We start from the raw sequence: 20,559 nt of genomic DNA on the forward strand, positions 1-20,559 counted from the left end.
AAAAAAAAAAAAAAAAAAAAAAAACAACTTATGAAGGTTTATTTGAAACTGCCTAACAAGGAAGGTCACAGCCACAGGCTTTCAACCAAGTCCTGAGCTAACTCAGCTTCCCCAGTGACTGGATCTCAGCATTAATTTTGTATACTTAAAACACTGGTATCTGAAAACAATTCAGAATTTTTTCTTAAAAGGTGATACTAAATAGAATAAATTTTGATTGTAAAAATTAAAAACATAAAGGCCTCAAGTAAAAATACGTTTATAAATGTATATATTACCAACCTACATTAAAGTGTCAGAGTATTATTAAAAATTGATGCTACATAAAAATAATAGTGCCTAATTGCAATAGTGTTTGTTCTTTAAAAAAATGGTTTTAAAAACAAAATGGTTGAGTTGAACAAATGTTAAAAATGTTCCAAATGCTGAAAAACCTCTCTGATTCTACACTAGTGGGGAATATTATGGGAAAATATTTATAAACTTTCCAGATTATTTAATCTTCACATCATTCCATCTCTTAGAACTTTTGGGAAAGATGGAAGGAAGCAAGGATTTTGTTCTTTTATTAATGTCAAGTCGTAGTGTTGCTTCAAAGAAGGGTTTCTCTTGTCCTGTGTGTAAATGGAGATTTTAATGCAGAGTTACTTTCATTTCAGTATCAAGTGTTAATATTCCATTTGTTTGAAAAGTCTCTGAGGAAGATTTATTCTTGGAATAGAAGCTTTTGCCTTGTCAATTTAAATTTTTCTTTCCGTGGAGGTAAATGGAGGCATGCAAGAATGCTTTCCAAATGCATGTCGTAAAATGTTAAGAGTTTTTAGTGAATGAAAATTTAAAATATGAACTATAACTGAATGGTAAGCATAGTATGTACAGTTACTTTAGAATTGGTAGATTAATTACCTTTCCAAAGAAATTTTTTAAGAGACAAGGTCTTACTATGTTGCCCATGTTGGTCTCAAACTCCTGGACTCAAGTGATCCTCCTGCCTCAGCCTCCCAAGTAGCTGGGATTACAGGTGTGTGCTGCCACGCCCACCTGGTTTGCCTTTCTAAATTTTGTATGTAATTTCCCCCATGTTTCCCCCCCATCAAGTCCATTAAAGGTTTCTTTTTATTGCTTTCATTTTCTGCAATTTTTTAGCTTCCCTCTTTACACTCCCAGACTCCTATTTTTTTTTTTTTTTAGCAGGGTGTCAGACTGATCATTGAGACTAGAGGGATGAGTTAAGTCTGTTGGACCTCTTAAGGTTTAGGTTATGTGCTGCTACTGTCATTTCCTAACAGTGTGACCCTGAGGAAATCAAAGTCATCCTCCTACCTTCCATGAAGATGTTTCCTCCTACCTTCCAGAGTTACTTGGCGTTGAGACAATGTATGTGATAATGTTTTAGAAATCCTGTTACCTTCACAGGCATTTCCATTGAGTAATTTGAGACTTAGTTACTTTCTAGTGAATTTTTTTCATCTCCACCGTTATATGTATATAGTTTTCTGTTTTTATTATAAATTTAACGCATGCTCATTGTAGAAAAATACGGAAAATACAGAAAACTTGAGACAAAAAATAGAAATGCAGACAGTGCATCACCCTTTTGTTACTGTTTTAAGGGGAAATTTAGTTTTGAGACTGAGCTGCCAGAGAGTAAGGATAGCATCATTTATTTTTGGATTTTCTCTTCTTCATCTTTACTAGCCACAACATTAATGCAGGTTTAATGAGAGGGAACTTAGTGTAGATGTATTTCTTAATGTCAAAACCTGATGAAATTTGGGCCATTTGAAGAGGTAAAAGACATCTGACTAGCAAAAATAATAATGGATACATGTTTTGAAATGACATTTTTCTCTTGGCAAAGGAAAACATGATAGGGTCACTCCTAATGTTCTCTGACAGAGGTTAGGAAACCAGTTAAAGCTGTTGGATATGGAACTAAATGGACCCTATCATATCAAAGTGGGTTGGCGTTTTTCCAGTGAAAATCACATATAATAAAATTAAAAGGCTTATTTTAATGAATACTTGGAAATTGTAAAAACTGTCTTTTCCTCTTTTTATTTCTTAACAGGATGGCTTAAATTCCTTGGTTCTTGATTTGGATTTTCCTGCTTTGAGGAAAAATAAGAACATAGATAATTTCTTAAATAGATGTAAGTATGTTTAAGCTTCGTATTTGCTCATGTAACTGTACTTTTGATGAGATTTCTGTTTGGTTATTATTAGCCTATAAATTTATTAATTTAATGAACTTATTAAACTTAAGTATTTTGACCATTTTATCTATTCAAAAATTGTTACTTTTATTTTTAAAGCAAAATTGCAGAACCAGATTACAATATTTAGGGCAGGTTATTTATAGCAGTTCCAAGAGAAGTTTTAAATTAATATTTATAATTCCAAGACTTAATATTACCTAGAGAATAAGCTTTATGTTTCTGTAATTGTGGACATTTCAGACTAGTTAATAATAAATAATGTGATAACTATTACCATATATGTGGTAACTCTTAATATTTGCCAGTATTAATGTTGCAATGCAGAAGTAAATTAAATTGAATTCCAAGAATAATAAATTCTCAAAACAATTTATACTTTGTATCATCACAGTAAACTCTGTACTTTGAAATGGACAGAGACTGAGATATTTTCCCAATTAAGCAATCTTATCTATAGTTACTATATATGCAGTATGATTACCACTTTTCAGAAAAGTAGGCCATCAAAATTCATTACTAAGATTATCCTTGCAAGTAATTTCATGGCAACTTTCTGCCATGATTCAGAGTGCACACCAGGATTGCTTGGGTCATCACTGTGTCAGCTATTACCTAACTTGCTAAGTAACAGATTCAGAAACAGAATAGCTGTTAACTGCTACTTTTTGGCAGTCGGTGTTCATTTATATGTGTTAATAAACCATGGAGAGTTTTAAGGTTCTTTAAGATTAACATATATCTTAGATATTTAATGAATAGCCTTTAAAAACTGGCAGATTTAGCTAAAAACTGTCTTTTCTTAAAAATAGATTTATATATATGGTGATTAAAAATACTGCTTGTAAATATGATTGATATTACAAGTATGATCTTTTTATGGTAGATGAGAAAATTGTGAAAAAAATCAGAGGTCTACAGATGAAGGCAGAAGACTATGATGTTGTAAAAGTTATTGGAAGAGGTGCTTTTGGTGAAGTCCAATTGGTAAGAAAGTATTTGTTTTGTTCTTATTGTTCTTTATGACATCATGGTTTCGTGAAACATTATCAGGAGCAGCTGAGTAGATTTAATTTCTATTCCCAACCCTGCCAGAACGTAGCTTTATGATCTTGGTCAGTGTCCTCATGTGTAAAAGGAGGCCTTTGTTTTCTAAACTCTGGGTCTCTTCCAGCTCTGAAACACAATGTAGAAAATAAGGCCAGTGTAGTTTCACATGTGATCTGCCTAGCAGTTAATGTTCCACCAGAACTGATGTATTTTTATTTAGAATGTTCAGATTAATAACATATCTCCTTAAGGAACTGAGATTTATTTAGATATATAAGAAACCGAACAAATAAATTTGAATAACTGAAAGTAAATGTGAAATTTATTTTCTCAGGCCAAAGTGGTACCAATTGGAAATATTACAAATGCTGACAATGACTATTACCTTTATATTATTAATTGGGAAACTGTTTCTAATCTCGTATTCCTGTTTTTATCACCTGAGTATGTGAGTCTCCTCTATGATTGTGAAAAATAGTGAAAGTAGAGTCCAATTCTCTTCTTCATGCTACAGTGTCTACCCTTCTTGATGGAGCACTGAGAAAAGCAGTGATTATTATAAACCAGCATGGATTTTGTTAAGAGCAAGTCATGATAAACCTTTTTTTTTTTTCTTTCATTGCTTCTTTCTTTGGGTTTTTTGTTTGTTTGGTTTGTTTTTGTGCTTTTTTGAGACAGGGTCTTGCTTTGTCACCTGGGCTGGAGTGCAGTGGCACAATCATGGTTCACTGCAGCCTTGACTTCTTGGGCTCAAGCAATCCTCCTACCTCAGCCCCCAAGTAGCTGGGACTACAGGCATGTGCCACCACACCTGGCTCATTTTTTGTAAGATGGGGTTTCAACCTGTTGCCCAGGCTGGTCTTGAATTTCTGGACTCAAGGGACCTACCCGCTTGGCCTCCCAAAGTACTGGGAGTACAAGCATGAGATACCACACTGGGCCTTTCTTTGATAGGTTTATTATACTTGTAGATCAGGGTAGTGCAGTAGATGTAATACATACCATAAAAGAATATTCTTCTGAATAAGTCTGACATACTTGAGGATAATACAATGAAATGGCATGGTAATAATTGTATGGGTAGGCAAGCTTTATAACTAATGCACTAGTTATATTCTAAGAGGCTGGTGAAAGCATGATGGTACATGGGACAGAGACCTTCAAGAAAGGTTTCAGGGTCTCTCTTCTCCTATTAAACATCTTAATGACTTGTATGGGAGCAGTGGTGGTATGTTGAATAATATTGCAAGTGAGTTAAACCTGAAGTATAATGAGGATGATTTTAGGTGATGAGCCAAAATCCAGAAATCATCAATGGTAAAGATGATTGGCCGGACAGAAGTGAAATTCAACCAGAATATGGTACGTGGATGTGAAGAACACAGGAAATAGTTGTTTTAACAGTACTGTCTGAATTAAAGAACCGTTTTCCTTAAATGTAACCAGGCAAGAATTATTAGTGATCAAACTACCTAAAGTAGTAAAGAAATTTGGGCTGCTTTAATATGATTTTGAAATTGATAGAAATTAATGGACCATACCTGTAATATTTTATTTATTCTAGATGCCCTGTTACCCTGTTTTTTACTTTTTCTTTTCTTTTTTTTTTTTTAAAGACTTTCGTTTTTTAAGAGCAGTTTCAGGTTCATAGTAAAATAGAGAGGAAGGTATAGAGATGTCCCAAATACCCCTTGCCCCTACATGTGCACAGACACTTCCATTGTCAGCATCCCTCATTAGAGTACATTTGTGTACAATTGATGCTTACATTGACACATCATAATCACCCGTTGTCATAGTTTACATTAGGGTTTGCTCATGGTGGTGTACATCCCATAGGTTTGGGCAATGATATATGTACAATGATATATGCCCATCATTATACTATTATACGTAGTATTTTCATTGTCCTAAAAATCCTCTGTGTGGTGCCTATTCATCTCCCAGCCCCAAGTCTCTAGCAGTCACTCTCTTGACTGTTTCCATAGCTTTGCCTTTTCCAGAATGTCATGTAATTGGAATCATACAGTATTCAACCTTTTCAGATTGTGATCTTTCACTGAGTAATATGCATTTAAGGTTTCTCCATGTCTTTTCATGATCCTTTAGCTTACTACTTTTTACTAAACAGTATTCTGTTGTCTGACTATACCAAAGTTTATCCATTCACCTACTGAAGGACATATTGGTTGCCTCCAGGTTTTGGCAATTATGAGTAAAGCTGCTATGAACATCCATATGCAGGTTTTTAACATAAATTTTTAATTCATTTGGTTAAATACCAAGTATATTGATGGCTGGATCATACGATAAGAGTGTATTTGGTTTTCTAAGAAGCTGCTGAACTGTCTTCTAAAGTGGTTGTACCAGTCTTCATTCCCACCAGCAATGAATAAGGATTCTTCCTGCTTCCCATCCTCCCCAGCATTTGGTGTAGTCAGTGTTATAATTGACAAAAACCAAGTGTTTTGGTTATTTGATGAGGTGTGTAATGGTATCTCCTTATTATTTTAATTGATATTTCCCTGATGACATGTGATGTAGATCTTTTCATATACTTATTTGCCATCTGTATGTCTTCTTTTTTTTTTGAGGTGATGTCTCCGTCACCCACACTGGAGTGCAATGGCGCATTCTAGGCTCACTGCAACCTCCGCCTTCTGGGTTCAAGTGATTTTTCCTGACTCAGTCTCCCAAGGAGCTGGGATTACAGGCGCTTGCCACCACGCCCAGGTAATTTTTATATTTTTTGTAGAGACGGGCTTTCGCCATGTTGGCTGGGCTGGTCTCAAACTCCTGACCTCAGGCGATCCTCCTGCTTCAGCTTCCCAAAGTGCTGGGATTACAGGCGTGAGCCACCACGCCCAGCCTATGTATCTTTTTTGATGAAGTGTCTGTTCAGTTCTTTGGCCTATTTTTTGATTGGATTATTTTTTTATTGTTAAATTTTAAGAGTTCTTTGTATAACAAGTTCTTTTATATAATATTCATTTATAAGATGTGTCTTTTTCAAATATTTTTCCCCAGTCTTTGGTTTTTCTTCTAATCCTCTTGACGTTGTCTTTTGCGTAGTAGAAAATTTGAATTTTAGTGAAGTTCAGGTTATCAGTTCTTTCTTTCTTGGATTAAGCCTTTGGTGTTATATCTAAAAAGCCATTGCGCTAATCAAGGTAGGTTAGGTTTTCTCCTATGTTATCCTATAGAAGGATATAAGGTCTGGTCTTGATTCTTTTTTTTTTTTTTTTTTTGCGTTGTAGATGTTACGTTATTCCAGCAACATTTGTTCACTCCATTGTATTACCTCTGCTCCCTTGTCAGAGATCAGTTAACTATATGTATGTGGATCTATTTCTGGGCTCTCTATTCTGTTTCATTGATCTATTTGTCTTTCTTTCATCAACATCACACTGTCTTGATTACTGTTGCTTTATAGTAAGTCTAGAGGTTCGATAGTGTCATTCTTTCCCATTTGCCCTTTATTTATTTTTAATTACTATTTTTTGATTCAGTGTCTTGCTCTGTTGCGCAGGCTGGAGCGTAGTGATACGATCCTGGCTCACTGCAACCTCTACCTCCTGGGCTCAGGTGATTCTCCTGCCCTAGCCTCCTGAATAGCTGGTACCACAAGTGTGTGCCACCACTACTGGCTGATTTTTGTATTTTTAGTAGAGGTGGGGTTTTGCCATGTTCAGGCTGGTCTCAAACTCCTGGGCTCAAGTGACCTGCCTGCCTTGGCTTCCTAAAGTGCTGGGATTACAGGTGTGAGCCACTGCACCTGGCTGTTCTTCTTTAATATTGTGTTGGCTATTCTGGGTCTTTTGCTTCTCCATATAGACTTTAGAAACAGCTTGTCAATATCCACAAAATAACTTATTGGGATTTTTATTGCGAATGCGTTGAAAATATAGACCAAGTTGGTCAATATTTGAAGAACTGACATCTTGACAACATTGAGTCTCGATATCCAAGAATGTGGACTGTCTCTCCATTTGCTTAGTTCTTTGATTTTTGTCATCAGAATTTTGTAGTTTTCCTCATATGGATCTTATACATCTTTAGTTAGATTTATACCTATTTTATTTTATTAGGTGCTAATGTAAATGGCATTGTGTTTTTAATTTTAAATTCCACTTTTTCATTGCTCATATACAGGAAAGCCATGAACTTTCGTGTATTAACCTTCTATCTTGCAACTTGCTATAATCACTTCTTCCAGGAAATTTTTGAATTTTCTACATAGATGATCACATAGATACTTCCCAATCTGTATACCCTTTACTTCCTTTTCGTGTGTTATTGCATTACTTAGGACTCCCAGTACAATGATGGAAAGGATTAGTGAGAGAAAATGTCCTTGCTTTTGTTCTTGATCTTAGTGGGAAGGCTAGTTTGTTACCACTAAATATAAAGTAAGCTGTAGATTTTTTTGTAGAAAATTCAGATACAAGTTCTCCTCTATTCTTCATGTACTGAGAGGTTTTTTTTTTTAAAATCATCAGTGGGTGTTAGATTTGTTAAATGTTTTTTTTCTGCATCTGTTATATGATCATCTGTTTTTTTTTTTTTTTTTTAGCCTGTTGGTGTGATGGATTACAACAATTGATTTTTAAATGTTGAATCAGTCTTATATACCTGTAATAAATCCCACTTGGTTATGGTGTATCATTCTTTTACACCACATAATACGTTGTTGGATTTCAGTTGCCAATATTTTGTTGAGGATTTTTGCATCTGTGTCTATTAGAGATATTAGTCTATAGTGTTCTTGTAATATCTTTGTCAAGTTTTGGTATTAGGTTAATGCTGGCCTTGTAGAATGAGTCTGGAAATATTCCCTCTACTTCTATCATCTAAAAGTCATTACAGATAATTTCTTCCATTAATAGGTGGTACATTTCACCATTAAATCCATCTGGACCTCATGCTTTCTGTTTTGAATGAATGATTCAATGAATGGATAATAAGGAAATACTATAAATAACTCTATGCCCACAAATATAGTAACCTAGATGAAATAGACGAATTCCTTCAAAGTCATAACATACCAAAACCTATACAAGAAAAAATAGGCTTACAGTTATTAAATAAATTGAATCAATAGTTTGTCTTCCATTCATTTTCTATCTTTGGTTGTTTTAATTGATCATTTAATATGTTTAGTGTTTGCTCTAGAGTTTTAAATATTTATTTACATTTCTGAGAAAATTAAAAATCTACCAGCTAGAAGCAGTGGCTAATGCCTGTAATCCCAACACTTTGGGAGGCTGAGGCGAGTGGATCACCTGAAGTCAGGGGTTCGAGACCAGCCTGGCCAATGTGGTGAAACCCCATCTCTACTAAAAATACAAACAATTGGCTGGTGGTGGCAGGCACCTGTAATCCCACCTACTTGGGAGGCTGAGGCAGGAGAACCACTTGAACCCGGGAAGCAGAGGTTTCAGTGAGCCAAGATTACACCATTATAGTCCAGCCTTGGCAACAAAGTGAGACTCTGTCTCAAAAAAATAAAATAAGATAAAACTACTACAATCCAGTAATTCCACTACTAGGTATGTCTCCAAAGGAAAAGAAGTCAGTATTTAGTAGCGATATCTGCATTCTCATGTTCATTGCAGCATTATTCATAATAGCCAAGATACGGAATCAACCTAAAGGCCTAACAATGGATGAAGAAAGTTAATATGGTAGATTTACACTTTGGAATATTATTTAGCCTTACAAAAGGAAAGAAATCCTGTCATTTGGAACAGCATAAATAATTGATTGTTGGAGGATCTTATGTTAAGTGAAATTAGCCAGGCACAGAAATAATAATACCACATGATCTCACTTTTATGTGGAATCCAGAAAAGCTGAGTTTATGGAAGTAGAGAATAGAATGGTGGTTACCAGCAGCTAGAGAGATCTTTGTCAAAGGATACAAAATTTCTGTTAGATGGGAGGAATAAGTTAAAGAGTTCTGTGGTACAACATAGTGACTATAGTTAATAATGTAGTCTCAAAAAAATCTCTAAAGAGGATAGATTTTAAGTGTTTCCAACACAAAAAAATTAAAAGTGAGGTAATGCTTATGTTAATTAGTGAGTTAATTAATGCTTATGTTAATTAAAAGTGAGGTAATGCTTATGGTATGTGAGGCAATGCTTATGTTAATTAGCTTGTTTTAGCCATTCTACAGTGTATACTTACTTCAAAACAACATGTTGACACCATAAAAATATGCAATTTTTGTCAATTAAAAAAAATTTTTTTTCTGAAAGGAAGCTTAAATACTAAATGAAGGAATCCCGTCTGTAAATCCTGCTCTATTCCATCTATAAGACATTCTGGAAAAAAAGCAAAACGTTGGAAGCAGTAAAGATTAGTGGTTGCTACCTAGAGAAAAAGAAGTCATACAAAAAAGATACTTGCACACATATGTTTCTAGCAGTACCATTTGCAATGGCGAAATTATGGAACCAACCTAAATGCTCATCAGTCAACGAGTGGATAAAGAACCTGTGGTGTATATATACGGTGGAATACTACTCAGCCATGAAAAGGAATAAATTAACGGCATTCGTAGCGACCTAGGTTAGACGGGAGACTTATTCTAAGTGAAGTAACTCAGGAATGCAAAACCAAACATTGTATGTTCTGACTGATATGTGGAAGCTAAACTATGAGGATGTGAAGGTGTAAGAATGATACACTGGACTTTAGGGACTCGGGGGGGATGATGGGAGGGGTGCGAGGGATAAAAGACAACACCTGGGCACATTGTATACTGCTCAGGAGATGGGTGCACCAAAATCTCACAAATCACCACTAAAGAGCTTAGTCATGTAACTAAACACCACCTGTACCCCAGTAACCCATGGGGGGTAAAATATTAGTGGTTGCCTGAAAGTTGGGAAGGGGTGATTTTGTAGGGCAGTGAACCTATTCTATCTGATACTGTAATGGTAGATACATAACATTTTGTCTGCAAAAGCCATAGAATTGTGTAGCAGAAATAGTGAACCCTAATGTAAACTCTGGACTTAGTTAATAGTAATGTATCAAATATTGTTTTATCAGTTATAACAAATGTACTACACCAATGCATTCCTCTAATATGTTAATACTAGAGGCAACTGAAAAAGAGAAGGGGACGGGGAGTATATAGAAACTCTTTGTACCATATATAGTTTTTCTGTAAACCTAAAACTGTTCTAAAAAAAAAAGTCTATTAATAAAAACATGAAAAAATAAAATATACTCACAGTTTATCCAAGTCCACTTTCAAATCACAGCATACCACTTCACAGGGGGTGTAAAATACCTTATAATAACAAAATAATCCTAATTCCTTCCCCTTATCACATCTATCATTGCTGTTATTCATTTTGTGAATATATATGTGTACATATACAGCGGTACACATACAGACAAGCATACGTTACTGAATATACTGTTGCTATTATTATTTTGAGCAAACTTATTAGATCAATTAAGAACAAGAAAATAAAAGTTTTTGTTTTACCTTCACTTGTTTCCTCTATTTCTATTTTTGCAAGAAACATCAAATGGACATGGTTCCATTTACTTATATCTTCCTTAATTTCTTTTAACAGTGTTTTGTAGTTTTTGTCATATGTCCCTTTTTGATTAATTCCTAAATGTTCTTCTTGATGTTGTTGTAAATGGAATTGTTTTTGTAATTTTCATTTTAGATTATTTTTAGCGTATAGAAATATCTATTTTTGAGTGTTGACTTTGCTGCAATTTTGCTTATTTATTACTTCTAACACATTTTTCAGGGGGTGGAATCTTTAGGATTTTCTACATAAAAGATCATATATCATTTATGGACAAAGATAGTTTTATTTATTTTTTTATTATCTAATTTCTCTGGCTAGAACTTCCATTGCTATGTTGACTAGAAGTGGTACAAGCCTTTCCTTGTTCTTGATCTTCATGGGAAAGCTTTTAGACTTTCACTGTTGAGTGTGATATTCATGTGGGTGTTTCATATAGGTTGTTTATTTATTATGTTGAGGTAGCTTTATTCCTGATTTGTTGAGTGAAACACAGGTTGTTTATTATGTTAAGGTAATTTTCTTTTATTCCTGGTTTTTTTAGTGTTTTCTTGCTTTAAATCATGAAAGAGTATTGAGGTGAGGCACAGTGGCTCATGCCTGTAATCCCAGCACTTTGAGAGGTCAAGGCAGGCAGATCACCTGAGGTCATGAGTTCGTGACCAGCCTGGTATGGTGAAACCCCGTCTCTACTAAAAATACAAAAATTAGCTGGGTGTGGTGGCGGGTGCCTGTAATTCCAGCTACTAGGGAGGTTGAGGCAGGAGGCTTGATTGAACCTGGGAGGTGGAGGTTTCAGTGAGCTGAGATTGTGCCACTGCACTCCAGCCTAGGCAACAGAGTAAGACTCTGTCTCAAAAAACAAGTGCTGAATTTTGTAAAATGTGTTTTCTACCTCAATTAAAATGATTATGTGTTGCTTTTCTTTATTCTATTAATGTGGCTTAATACAGTGATTGATTTTCACATGTTTAACCATCCTTGCATTCCAGGAATAAATCACACTTGGTCATGATGTGGAAACCTTTTAATATACTGCTGATTTTAGTTTGCTAGTAATTTGTTGAGAATCTTTCTATCAATTTTCAGAAGTGATACTGGTTGGTAGTTTTATTTTCTTGTATAGTCACCTGCCCTTATCTGTAGTTTTACTTTTTATAGTTTCAGTTGCCCACGGTCAACCGAAAAAAAGATCTGTCTATGGGTTTAATTATGGTTTAATGGGAAAACAGAAGTGATTGACGAGTTTGTGTGTCCATCAGATTGCGGGGACCTGGAAAACACCAGCCTTGTTTTCCGGTCTACTGGGAGACACTTTGTCTCTTGGAAAGTGGTTAGGATGAACATGCATCAAGGCCCTGCCACAGAGCTTCCACAAAGGAAAGTCACTCTGGGGCAACCCAGAGCAGTCGACAGGACCAGAGACTGACAGGAGTGATTCTGAACAGTCCAGTCAAGGTAGGGTCTGCCCTCACGGTTTCCTACAGAAATAACTGCATGTTTGGCAGAAGGCCCTATTTCTCGCCCTGGGCTACCTCTTCAATTGAGGCTTTCATGAAAGACCATATACTATTTCAGGTTGCCAAGAGTTTGGGTTATTGTGCTAGTTGTCAGGAAAGGCTAGGCTAGCTCACGTGCTGTGAGCTAGTCCAAACCTTATTACCTGGTCTGTGAAGGGAGGCCAGTTGAAAATATTATATATAATAAGATATTTTGAAAGAGAGAGAGAGACCATATTCATATAGCTTTTATTAAAGTATATTTTTATAATTGTTCGTATTATTAATTTTTACTGTGCTTAGTCTATAAATTGAACTTTATCATAGATATGTAGGTATAGGAAAAAGCATATTAGGATTCAGTACTCTCCATGGTTTCAGGTATCCACTGGGGTCTTGGAATGTATTTCCTGAGCATAAGAGGGGACTGCTGTAGTGTTCGAAATGTTCCTTTCCCTTTAACTCTTTTGGAAGCCTGAGGGGATTTTTCTCCAGTATTTACTGTGAGACTGTGGTTGAGCTCTTGGATGTAAAATCTGTAAAGGTATGGGGTCTTACCTATAACTGGGTCCCCTGCAAGTTTTTAATTCTCAGACTTGACCACCACTTAGCCTCCAGCAATTTGTCAGTTGCTCAGATTTTTCTGTCTCAGCACTGGTTCCCGTGGCAGTTTCTCCTTGTGAATCTTGGAACTTGTAGCCATGGCTCCCTCTATTTGTTTGTCTCTCCAATTTGGGGGTCAGTGGTTTGCTTGGTGTCCTTACCTGTCTTTTGGATCCTAGAAGAACTGTTGGTTTTTCAGTGTCTTCAGCTTTTTATTTGTTGTTAGGATAGAAGGGGATTTCCAAGCTCCTTACTTGTGGAATGGGAAACCTGTCGCCCTGTCTTAAAAGGGAAATTGATAGAATATACTCAAGGGATATTCTTGAGTATATTCTTGGTGCTCAGGGCACTTGAAACAGTGCTATCTGAGGTTGAAAGGTTCATTTGAACCAGAGTTGAGGAAAGGACTACTTCGGAAAGCCGTGAAGCTTTGTTATTGTTTGACTGGGGTTTGTTGTTGTTTGTTTGTTTGTTTTTTGAGACAGAGTCTCGCTCTGTCGCCAGGCTGGAGTGCAGTGGCGTGATCTCGGCTCATTGCAACCTCCGCCTCCCGGCTTCAAGCAATTCTCCTGCCTCAGCCTTCCAAGTAGCTGGGACTATAGACGTGTGCCACCATGCCCGGCTAATTTTTTTTGTATTTTTAGTAGAGACAGGGTTTCACCACGTTGGCCAGGGTGGTCTTGATCTCTTGATCAAGACCTCGTGATCCACCCGCCTCAGCCTCCCAAAATGCTGGGATTACAGGCGTGAGCCACCGAACCCGGCCCGTTTTTTTTTGGGTTTTTTTTTTTTGTTTTTTTTTGAAATGGTGAAGCCTCAGCTTTTAGAATTTTGATACTGTGATTGGGAAAGTGGGGGATTACATAATACGACAGTTGAGTTGTGGAAGATCATCCTGAAGATAGGGAAAATAAATACTGTAGTAGTTGAATCCTAGCTCTGCCATTTTCTAACTCAAAGATCATGTTGACCACAGGCATGAATCCTTCGGAGTTCCCACCTATAGAATAGAGATAATTATACTTGTTTGATGGAAGTCATTATGGGAGACTAAAGGAATTAATAAAATAAATAAGCCTTGTTATAGTGCTCTGTAAGTGTTAATTGTATTATTGCCTATTTGGTATATAGATTCATGCTGTAAATATGTTAAACAGATGCATTGTTTCTGCATACTTGTGATTCAGTGTAGTTATGGAAGAGATACAGAATTTGGGGCTGAATTTTAGAAGGAAATATGACAGACCTTGACTTCTGTCTTAATGGCAGGATATTCACTGTACTATGTTAATTTGATCATTACAATTTAATATGTTAAAGGAAAGAGAAGAAAATAAAGGAAGATATATAGATAGAGAAGGCTTTTGTTTTTGTTTTTATCATTAATTTTTCATCCCACAATTTGTTTTGGCCACAAAATATGCAGAAACAAAGTCTACATTTTTAGAAATGAAAAATATTTTAACATTTCATTAATCTGATGACCTGACCAAAGAGTTTATAGCATGTTTGTTTTGGCTTTAGCTCTTCGTTCTGTTACTTTATGCAGAGACTCTTTAAAATAAGAAGATTGCAAAGGAGAAGTGCGGGTGCTTCTTTCATAGCCTTTTAACATTGATTCGTGCACAGTAAATAAATTAGTATGGCGGATATGTGTAGGCTGTTCCACATTTGGCACATCTTTATGAGTATGTTTTTCTAGTCATTTGAAGAAAGTTTTGTAAGAGTTGGTGTAGATTTGTCCTTTCATGTGAAATACTTTTTCATTTCAAGTTAAAAATGCATTACCACAGAGGATCTACCTATTTCTACAGATAGAACTCTCATTGTAAAAGTAACTTTAGTGTGTCACAGTGGGTATTCCATAGTATGGTGATGCACAGCATTATGATGTTTTGGTCAATGATAGACTGCATATATGTCAGTGGTCCCAAAAGAGTATAATGGAGCTGAAAAATCCCTTTAACCTAGTGATGTCAGCTGTCTTAAGGTCATAGCCATCTTAATGCCATAGTCCCAACACATTACCAATGGAAATCAGTGGTGAAAAAAGAAACAAACCAAACAAACCACCAGGGACATATTTCTGAAAAGAGTGACACCTGCTCAAGAAGTACCTCAGGCAGGTCCATCAGGAGAGGGTATTATTATCTATCGTAGGAAATGATACCTCCATGAATGTTACTTCCCCTGGAAACCTTTTGGTGGGACAAGATGTAGAGGTGGAAAGCAGTGATATTTGTGATCCAGACCCTCTGTAGGCCTATGCTAGTGTGCGTGTGTGTTTTAGTTTTCAATAAAAAAGTTGTAAAAATAGAAAAGTTTTTGAAAAAACCTAAAAATAGAAGAACCATAGGTGTGTACCACCATACATGGCTAGTTTTGAAAAAAATTTTTTTCGTAGAAACAGGATCTCCCAGTGTTGCTCAGACTAGTCTCTAACTCTTGGCCTCAAGCAGTCCCCCTGAGTAATCCCCCTACTTACTTGTTATTCCTAAAAAAAATGTTAAGTGACATTAAATTTTTCCCTGGTCACTGTTTTATTTAAAACTATAGAATTTAATATATAAATGCATTCTCATTCTCAGAGGTCTAAATTGCTTAGAATTAGGTGGAAGAACATGTTAAAACCTCCGTTTTATCATGTTTCTTTCTTCCTATTCTCATTTTCAAACATAAAGGTAACCACCTTCTTTGTATCCTTTTACTGCTTGGTGATTTACAGACTTTTGGAGACTGTTGCAAAACTAGTGTTGAATTATTTTTAGTGGGTATTTACATTTTCTCCTAATTATTTTCATTCTAGGAAAGTTTAAAACTTCCCTATTGAGTTATGAAAATTTCCTTTGAAATTAAAAATTATTTTATGTATATGATGAATATGTTCTCAGTAGAATAATGAGAAAGTAAGCCAACATTATACTTTTAAGACTCACCTATAGTGTTAGAACTGAGAGATAACTACTCTTATTAATTTGATATATAGATTTCCAACTTTCCCATTGCTAAATGTATATGTAATACATGTAAACCCTAACTATACATGCAAAGTTAAAGGATAATTATGTACATTGTTTTGTAATTTGTGTTTCCTAATGCAGTAATAAATGATAGTATACACTTTTTTTTAGTAGTTATAACATGCCAGGCAGACTTTTAAGCCATTTGTATAGTAACCGGTCTTCACCACAGTGCTTTCAGGTAAGTATTATTTCTATTAGCCTATTGTACAGATGGGAAAATTAAACTCAGGTTGTTAGGATAAATAACCTACCAAAGTTCACATAGCTGCTAAGTGATTGAAATGAGATTTGAATTTAGGCAGAGGATTCCAGAGTCTGTTCTCTTTGACATATGGTCATAACCATCTTTCCATGTCAATAAATATAGACTTCACCCGTACTTTTATTGGGTGTGTAGTATTTCACTATCATCTCACTCAAACTCTTAGTAATATTCTGATCTCTTCATTTCTTGAAATGATTCTTTACATGCTCTTCTTTCTAAGTTTCCCTCATGGTTCATTCTCTAACTGACTTCTAAATATTGCCGTTTCCAATGGCCACGCTCTTTGTTTATTTTATTTGCATTCTTAAGGCAAGCTCGTGAGTTCCTGGGACTTTAAATACAGTTAATATAATAACAAGGCTCAAATTTGTAGTTATGGCACAGAACTTTGTACTTTGCTCTCCAAGTCATATCCGCATTGACTTATTTGACATCTCCATGAAGATGTGTCATAGACCTCTAAAATGTGAAATTAGAATGTTTGACTCCTTTGTTCTTCCTCCACAAATCTGTTTCTTCTCTTTCTGATCTTAGTAAATGGCTCTTGCATTAACTTAGTTGTTCAAGTCAAAAAATTAGGAGTCATCATTGATTACTCTTTTTTCTGTTCAACCCTTGTAGTTAACTTTTCAGTAAGCCCTGTTTCTGCTTTCATAATATTTCTCCAGTTCATCCACTTTCACTGTCATCACCTTCATCAGGGCACTCCATCATTACCCAGTTATGTATGAACACCTGCTTTGCATTGTGTTTTTGACTTCTGCTAACAGTGTTTCACCATTGTTACTGTTGATCTTAGGTTGTGAAGCACCGATGGAGACAGTGTCAGGACTCTGCTTATTATATCTGTAAATTCATACTATCCAAGCTCAGTTAGACTGACATTACTGTTTAGCAGACTGTCTTCCCTCTGCTTGAACTATCCTTGTGTTCTCATGTATTACTCCTATCCCCATTCCCAGCTTGAGTGTATTGGAATTAAGAGTGGAGCTTTTTTCTAGCATACATGTTTTGTTTTTTCTTTTTTCTTTATTTCCCCACCCCCTTTTATTGAGTTAGATAAAGAATGGGAATTCTGCATCTGATCTGACTACTATAAACTGCTGTCAAGTTGACCTTATAAAATATATTTATGTATAATTTCTGTCTGTATTTAATGGATCTTTTTCCTGCTGAATGAACTATGAAATCATCATGCTGGCCTTCTAGGCCATCTTTTAAGATGTTTCTAATTAAAAAAAAAAAAAAAAAAATCTTAAACCCTTATCTTCCACTGAGCTATATTCATTGTAGCCAGACTACTCATTTCAGCGCATGCTGAGCCTGCTGGTTTTTTTTTTTTTCTTTGTTTTTTTTTTTTTTTTTTGGTCTCTTTCTTCAATCATACAGTCTTACTCTGTGTCTCTCAATGTTCATTTTAAGAAAACTTCTAGTTCCTTTTACTCTTCCTTCTGCCTCTCATCTGAATGTGATCTCTCCTCTGTATCCTTTAATTATTTTATCATATTATGCTTCGTGCTACAGTTTATATACTTTTATTTCCTTTTTTTTAATGGTGAAAAGATATACATATATTTAGAGTTAACCAGCTGGACTCAGTTTAGATGATCCCAGTTTTGTTGGCAACATCTAGAGCATTGTAATCAGGAGCCAATTGAACATATGCTTTTTTCTCTCCGTCAGGCTGAATCAGGGTGTTGACCTTGGCCACATCAGTGTCATAAGAGCTTCTTCACAGCCTGTTTGATCTGGTGCTTGTTGGCTTTAACATCCACAGTGAACACAAGTGTGTTCTTCATGGCAGACTCAGTGGTCAGTGGAAACTTGGTGGTAGCACAGTGGTCAAGCTTGTTTCTCCTGGGGGTGCTCTTCCAAGGATATTTGGACTGCCTCTGGAGTCGCAGTGTCTTGGGCCACTAGAAGGTGGAGGACGTGCAGATCTTCTTTTTTTGTGGCTGTGGACACCTTTCAACACTGCCTTCTTGGCTTTTAAACCCTTGGCTTTGGCTTCGGGTTTAGGAGAGGCAGGAGCTTGCTTCTTCGATGGCACCATCTTGCTAAAAGGCTTAAAAAAAAAATATATATATATATATATATATAGTAAAACGTTGACGGCAGGAACTGTGTCTTTCAAATACTTTTGGCATTTCCATAACGGATTCATAGCTATTCTAAATAGTTCACGCATATCTGGGGAGATGATCTTATTTAGTCAAGTTCACAGTTTTGGAGGAATATCTATAGAGCAGCCGGAAAAAAAAGAGAACCCTCATTATAGGCATTTGTCAGTTCAACCCAGACATTGGTAGCTAATGTGTAACTGTGCACCCAGATCATATCTGGAGTTAGATTTTTCTTGTCTTTCAGTATCCTGTATAGCACAGAACCTTGAATGTAGAAAGTTTTTATTGAAGTGAATTGACTGTGATCCTTCCTGATCACTGGGCTTATTGTTTCCTGGGCATCCACTGGCTTGCTTTTAATTTAGTTTTAAACCAGGCTTTTAAAGTAGAACCAACCAGAAGGCAGAGATGTTGGGGACATGATTTTCCAATGGTACTCATGTAAACTTAACTTTTTAATTCCTTTTTTGGAATAAAACAGGCTCTTGACTGTTTACAGGGTTATTTCTAAGTTGCAAAAATTATCTGTCTTTCAACATGTTTTGGTAATTCCTATATCCTCCATTTGATCTTGGCTGCCACAAACAGAAAGTACGAGAACATTTTTTTCTTATGTCTATGGTAGAAATAGTAACTGCTCCAGGTCTGTCAAGTACATCGATTAGATCTTCTTATAAAAATAATATAATATTTTTTATAATAAAAATAAATTTGAAATCTTCAAGTGAGGTGTTTTGGTTAGAATTATTTTCAAAACATTTTGTCCATAAGCGTTTGAGGAGGTCTGTTTTAGGATTTTCTAAGTATATTAGTCAGTTTTCACACTGTGAATAAAGACATACCGGAGACTGGGCAATAAACAAAAGAAAGAGGTTTATTGGACTTACAGTTCTGCATGGCTAGGGAGGCTTCACAATCGTGGTGGGAGGCAAGGAGCAGCACGTCAGGTCTTATGTGGATGGCAGCAGGCAAAAAGAGCTTGTGCAGGAAAACTCCCCCTTATAATAACCATTAGATCCTGTGAGACTTAATATCATGAGAACAGCACAGGAGAGACCTGCCCACATAATTTGTTACCTCCCACCAGGTCTCTCCCACAACACAAGGGAATTCAAGATGAGATTTAGTTGTGGACACAGCCAAACCATATCAGCAAATATGTCTCTGGCTACACTTAGGAATGTCTTATCTACTTAATTTTTTTTTTAAGTTCTGCATATTACCTTCAGAAAGTACAAATAAAAATAAGAATAAAAATTACCAAAGATTTTATCAGTCATGTTATTACCCTGTTAACTTTTGATATCTATCTATCTATCTATCTATCTATCTATCTGTTTTTCTCATATGGATAGCCAGTTGGTGTTTTTGCACTCACCCACTTTTAAAATTAAAAACAAGGAATATAGCGATCCTTTCTATACAAATCGAAACACTGTAATAGGAGCAGTGTTTTTATCCTTTCGGTACTCATAGGCTAGTGACGGGAAATTCATGTCATACTACGTAACAGAATCAGCCAAATTCTATTTGTCTGTGGTGGAGTCAGCTAACATTTTTATTGAGAATATTCTGTGTGCTGAACATTTATAGCCATTATCTCATTTTATCTGTGTAATAACTCTATAAGATTATTATATAAATGAAGCCACTGAAATTTAGAGATTAGGTAAATTGGCCACGTAGTTCATAAACAACTAGGAGTTTGCCCAGGTTTGTTGACATTTAAATCCATGCTTTTAAACAATACTCTGTATGGTGTGATAATGAATAGCCATTGTATCTGCCTGTCCATCTGTCTGTCCATCTATATTGAATAAAGGAGAAGGAGTTGGAGAATAAAGAGAAATCTACAGAGATGCTGAGGAAAATAATAATAAAAGAGCTCAGAAAAAGACATCCTTAAAGGATGATCAGTGGAAATCAGCTTTGCTAAAGTAACAGCACTTTACTGTGGTACTTTGTAACATGACAGCTAATGAATTATAAAGGTATGGTATCGATACTTGGCATAAATAAGATTATTGCCTCTTAAATGTTTGCTCTGTAGATTAAGTTATGTAAAAGACCACAAGTTTGTGGTTCCCAGCTCTTGGTTTATGAGCCAGGAACTGTCCCATCAAAGCAGTTTAAGTGAAATTCAGGCCTTATGAACTAGAACATGTAGCCAAAATGTTCTAAAGTTTTGTAGATATCATACAGATATATGATTTTGTTGAAT

At 35.7% G+C, this 20,559-nt stretch overlaps 1 protein-coding gene and 2 long non-coding RNA genes across 12 annotated transcripts in view; all 3 read left to right on the top strand.

Annotated features, from left to right (window-relative positions):
* Positions 1–20,559, top strand: part of ROCK2 (Rho associated coiled-coil containing protein kinase 2) — a 151,841-nt gene that overhangs the window by 52,764 nt on the left and 78,518 nt on the right. For 7 of the 10 annotated variants that reach the window (XM_032294122.1, XM_032294121.1, XM_032294113.1 and 4 more), the window contains exons 2-3: positions 2,072–2,153; positions 3,103–3,203. The exons of 1 other annotated variant lie outside the window; for it this stretch is intronic. In XM_032294122.1, the coding sequence (XP_032150013.1) occupies positions 3,138–3,203 (66 nt within the window). In that variant the 5' untranslated portion in view covers positions 2,072–2,153; positions 3,103–3,137. Of the gene's footprint in view, positions 1–1,191; positions 1,378–1,436; positions 1,456–2,071; positions 2,154–3,102; positions 3,204–20,559 lie in introns of those variants that run through there. 2 more of the 10 variants (XM_032294120.1, XM_032294123.1) reach the window with 2 other exon arrangements.
* On the top strand, positions 8,014–19,693 carry LOC116562026. Its single transcript, XR_004273714.1, has 3 exons — positions 8,014–8,025; positions 8,839–8,841; positions 16,180–19,693. It is a non-coding gene; the product is annotated as an uncharacterized LOC116562026 (long non-coding RNA).
* On the top strand, positions 11,695–15,212 carry LOC116562023. Its single transcript, XR_004273711.1, has 3 exons — positions 11,695–13,394; positions 14,512–14,516; positions 15,200–15,212. It is a non-coding gene; the product is annotated as an uncharacterized LOC116562023 (long non-coding RNA).

This window comes from Sapajus apella, unplaced genomic scaffold, assembly GCF_009761245.1.
Source record: "Sapajus apella isolate SASKATOON/1434 unplaced genomic scaffold, GSC_monkey_1.0 scaffold31, whole genome shotgun sequence".
Taxonomy (NCBI): Eukaryota; Metazoa; Chordata; class Mammalia; order Primates; family Cebidae; genus Sapajus; species Sapajus apella.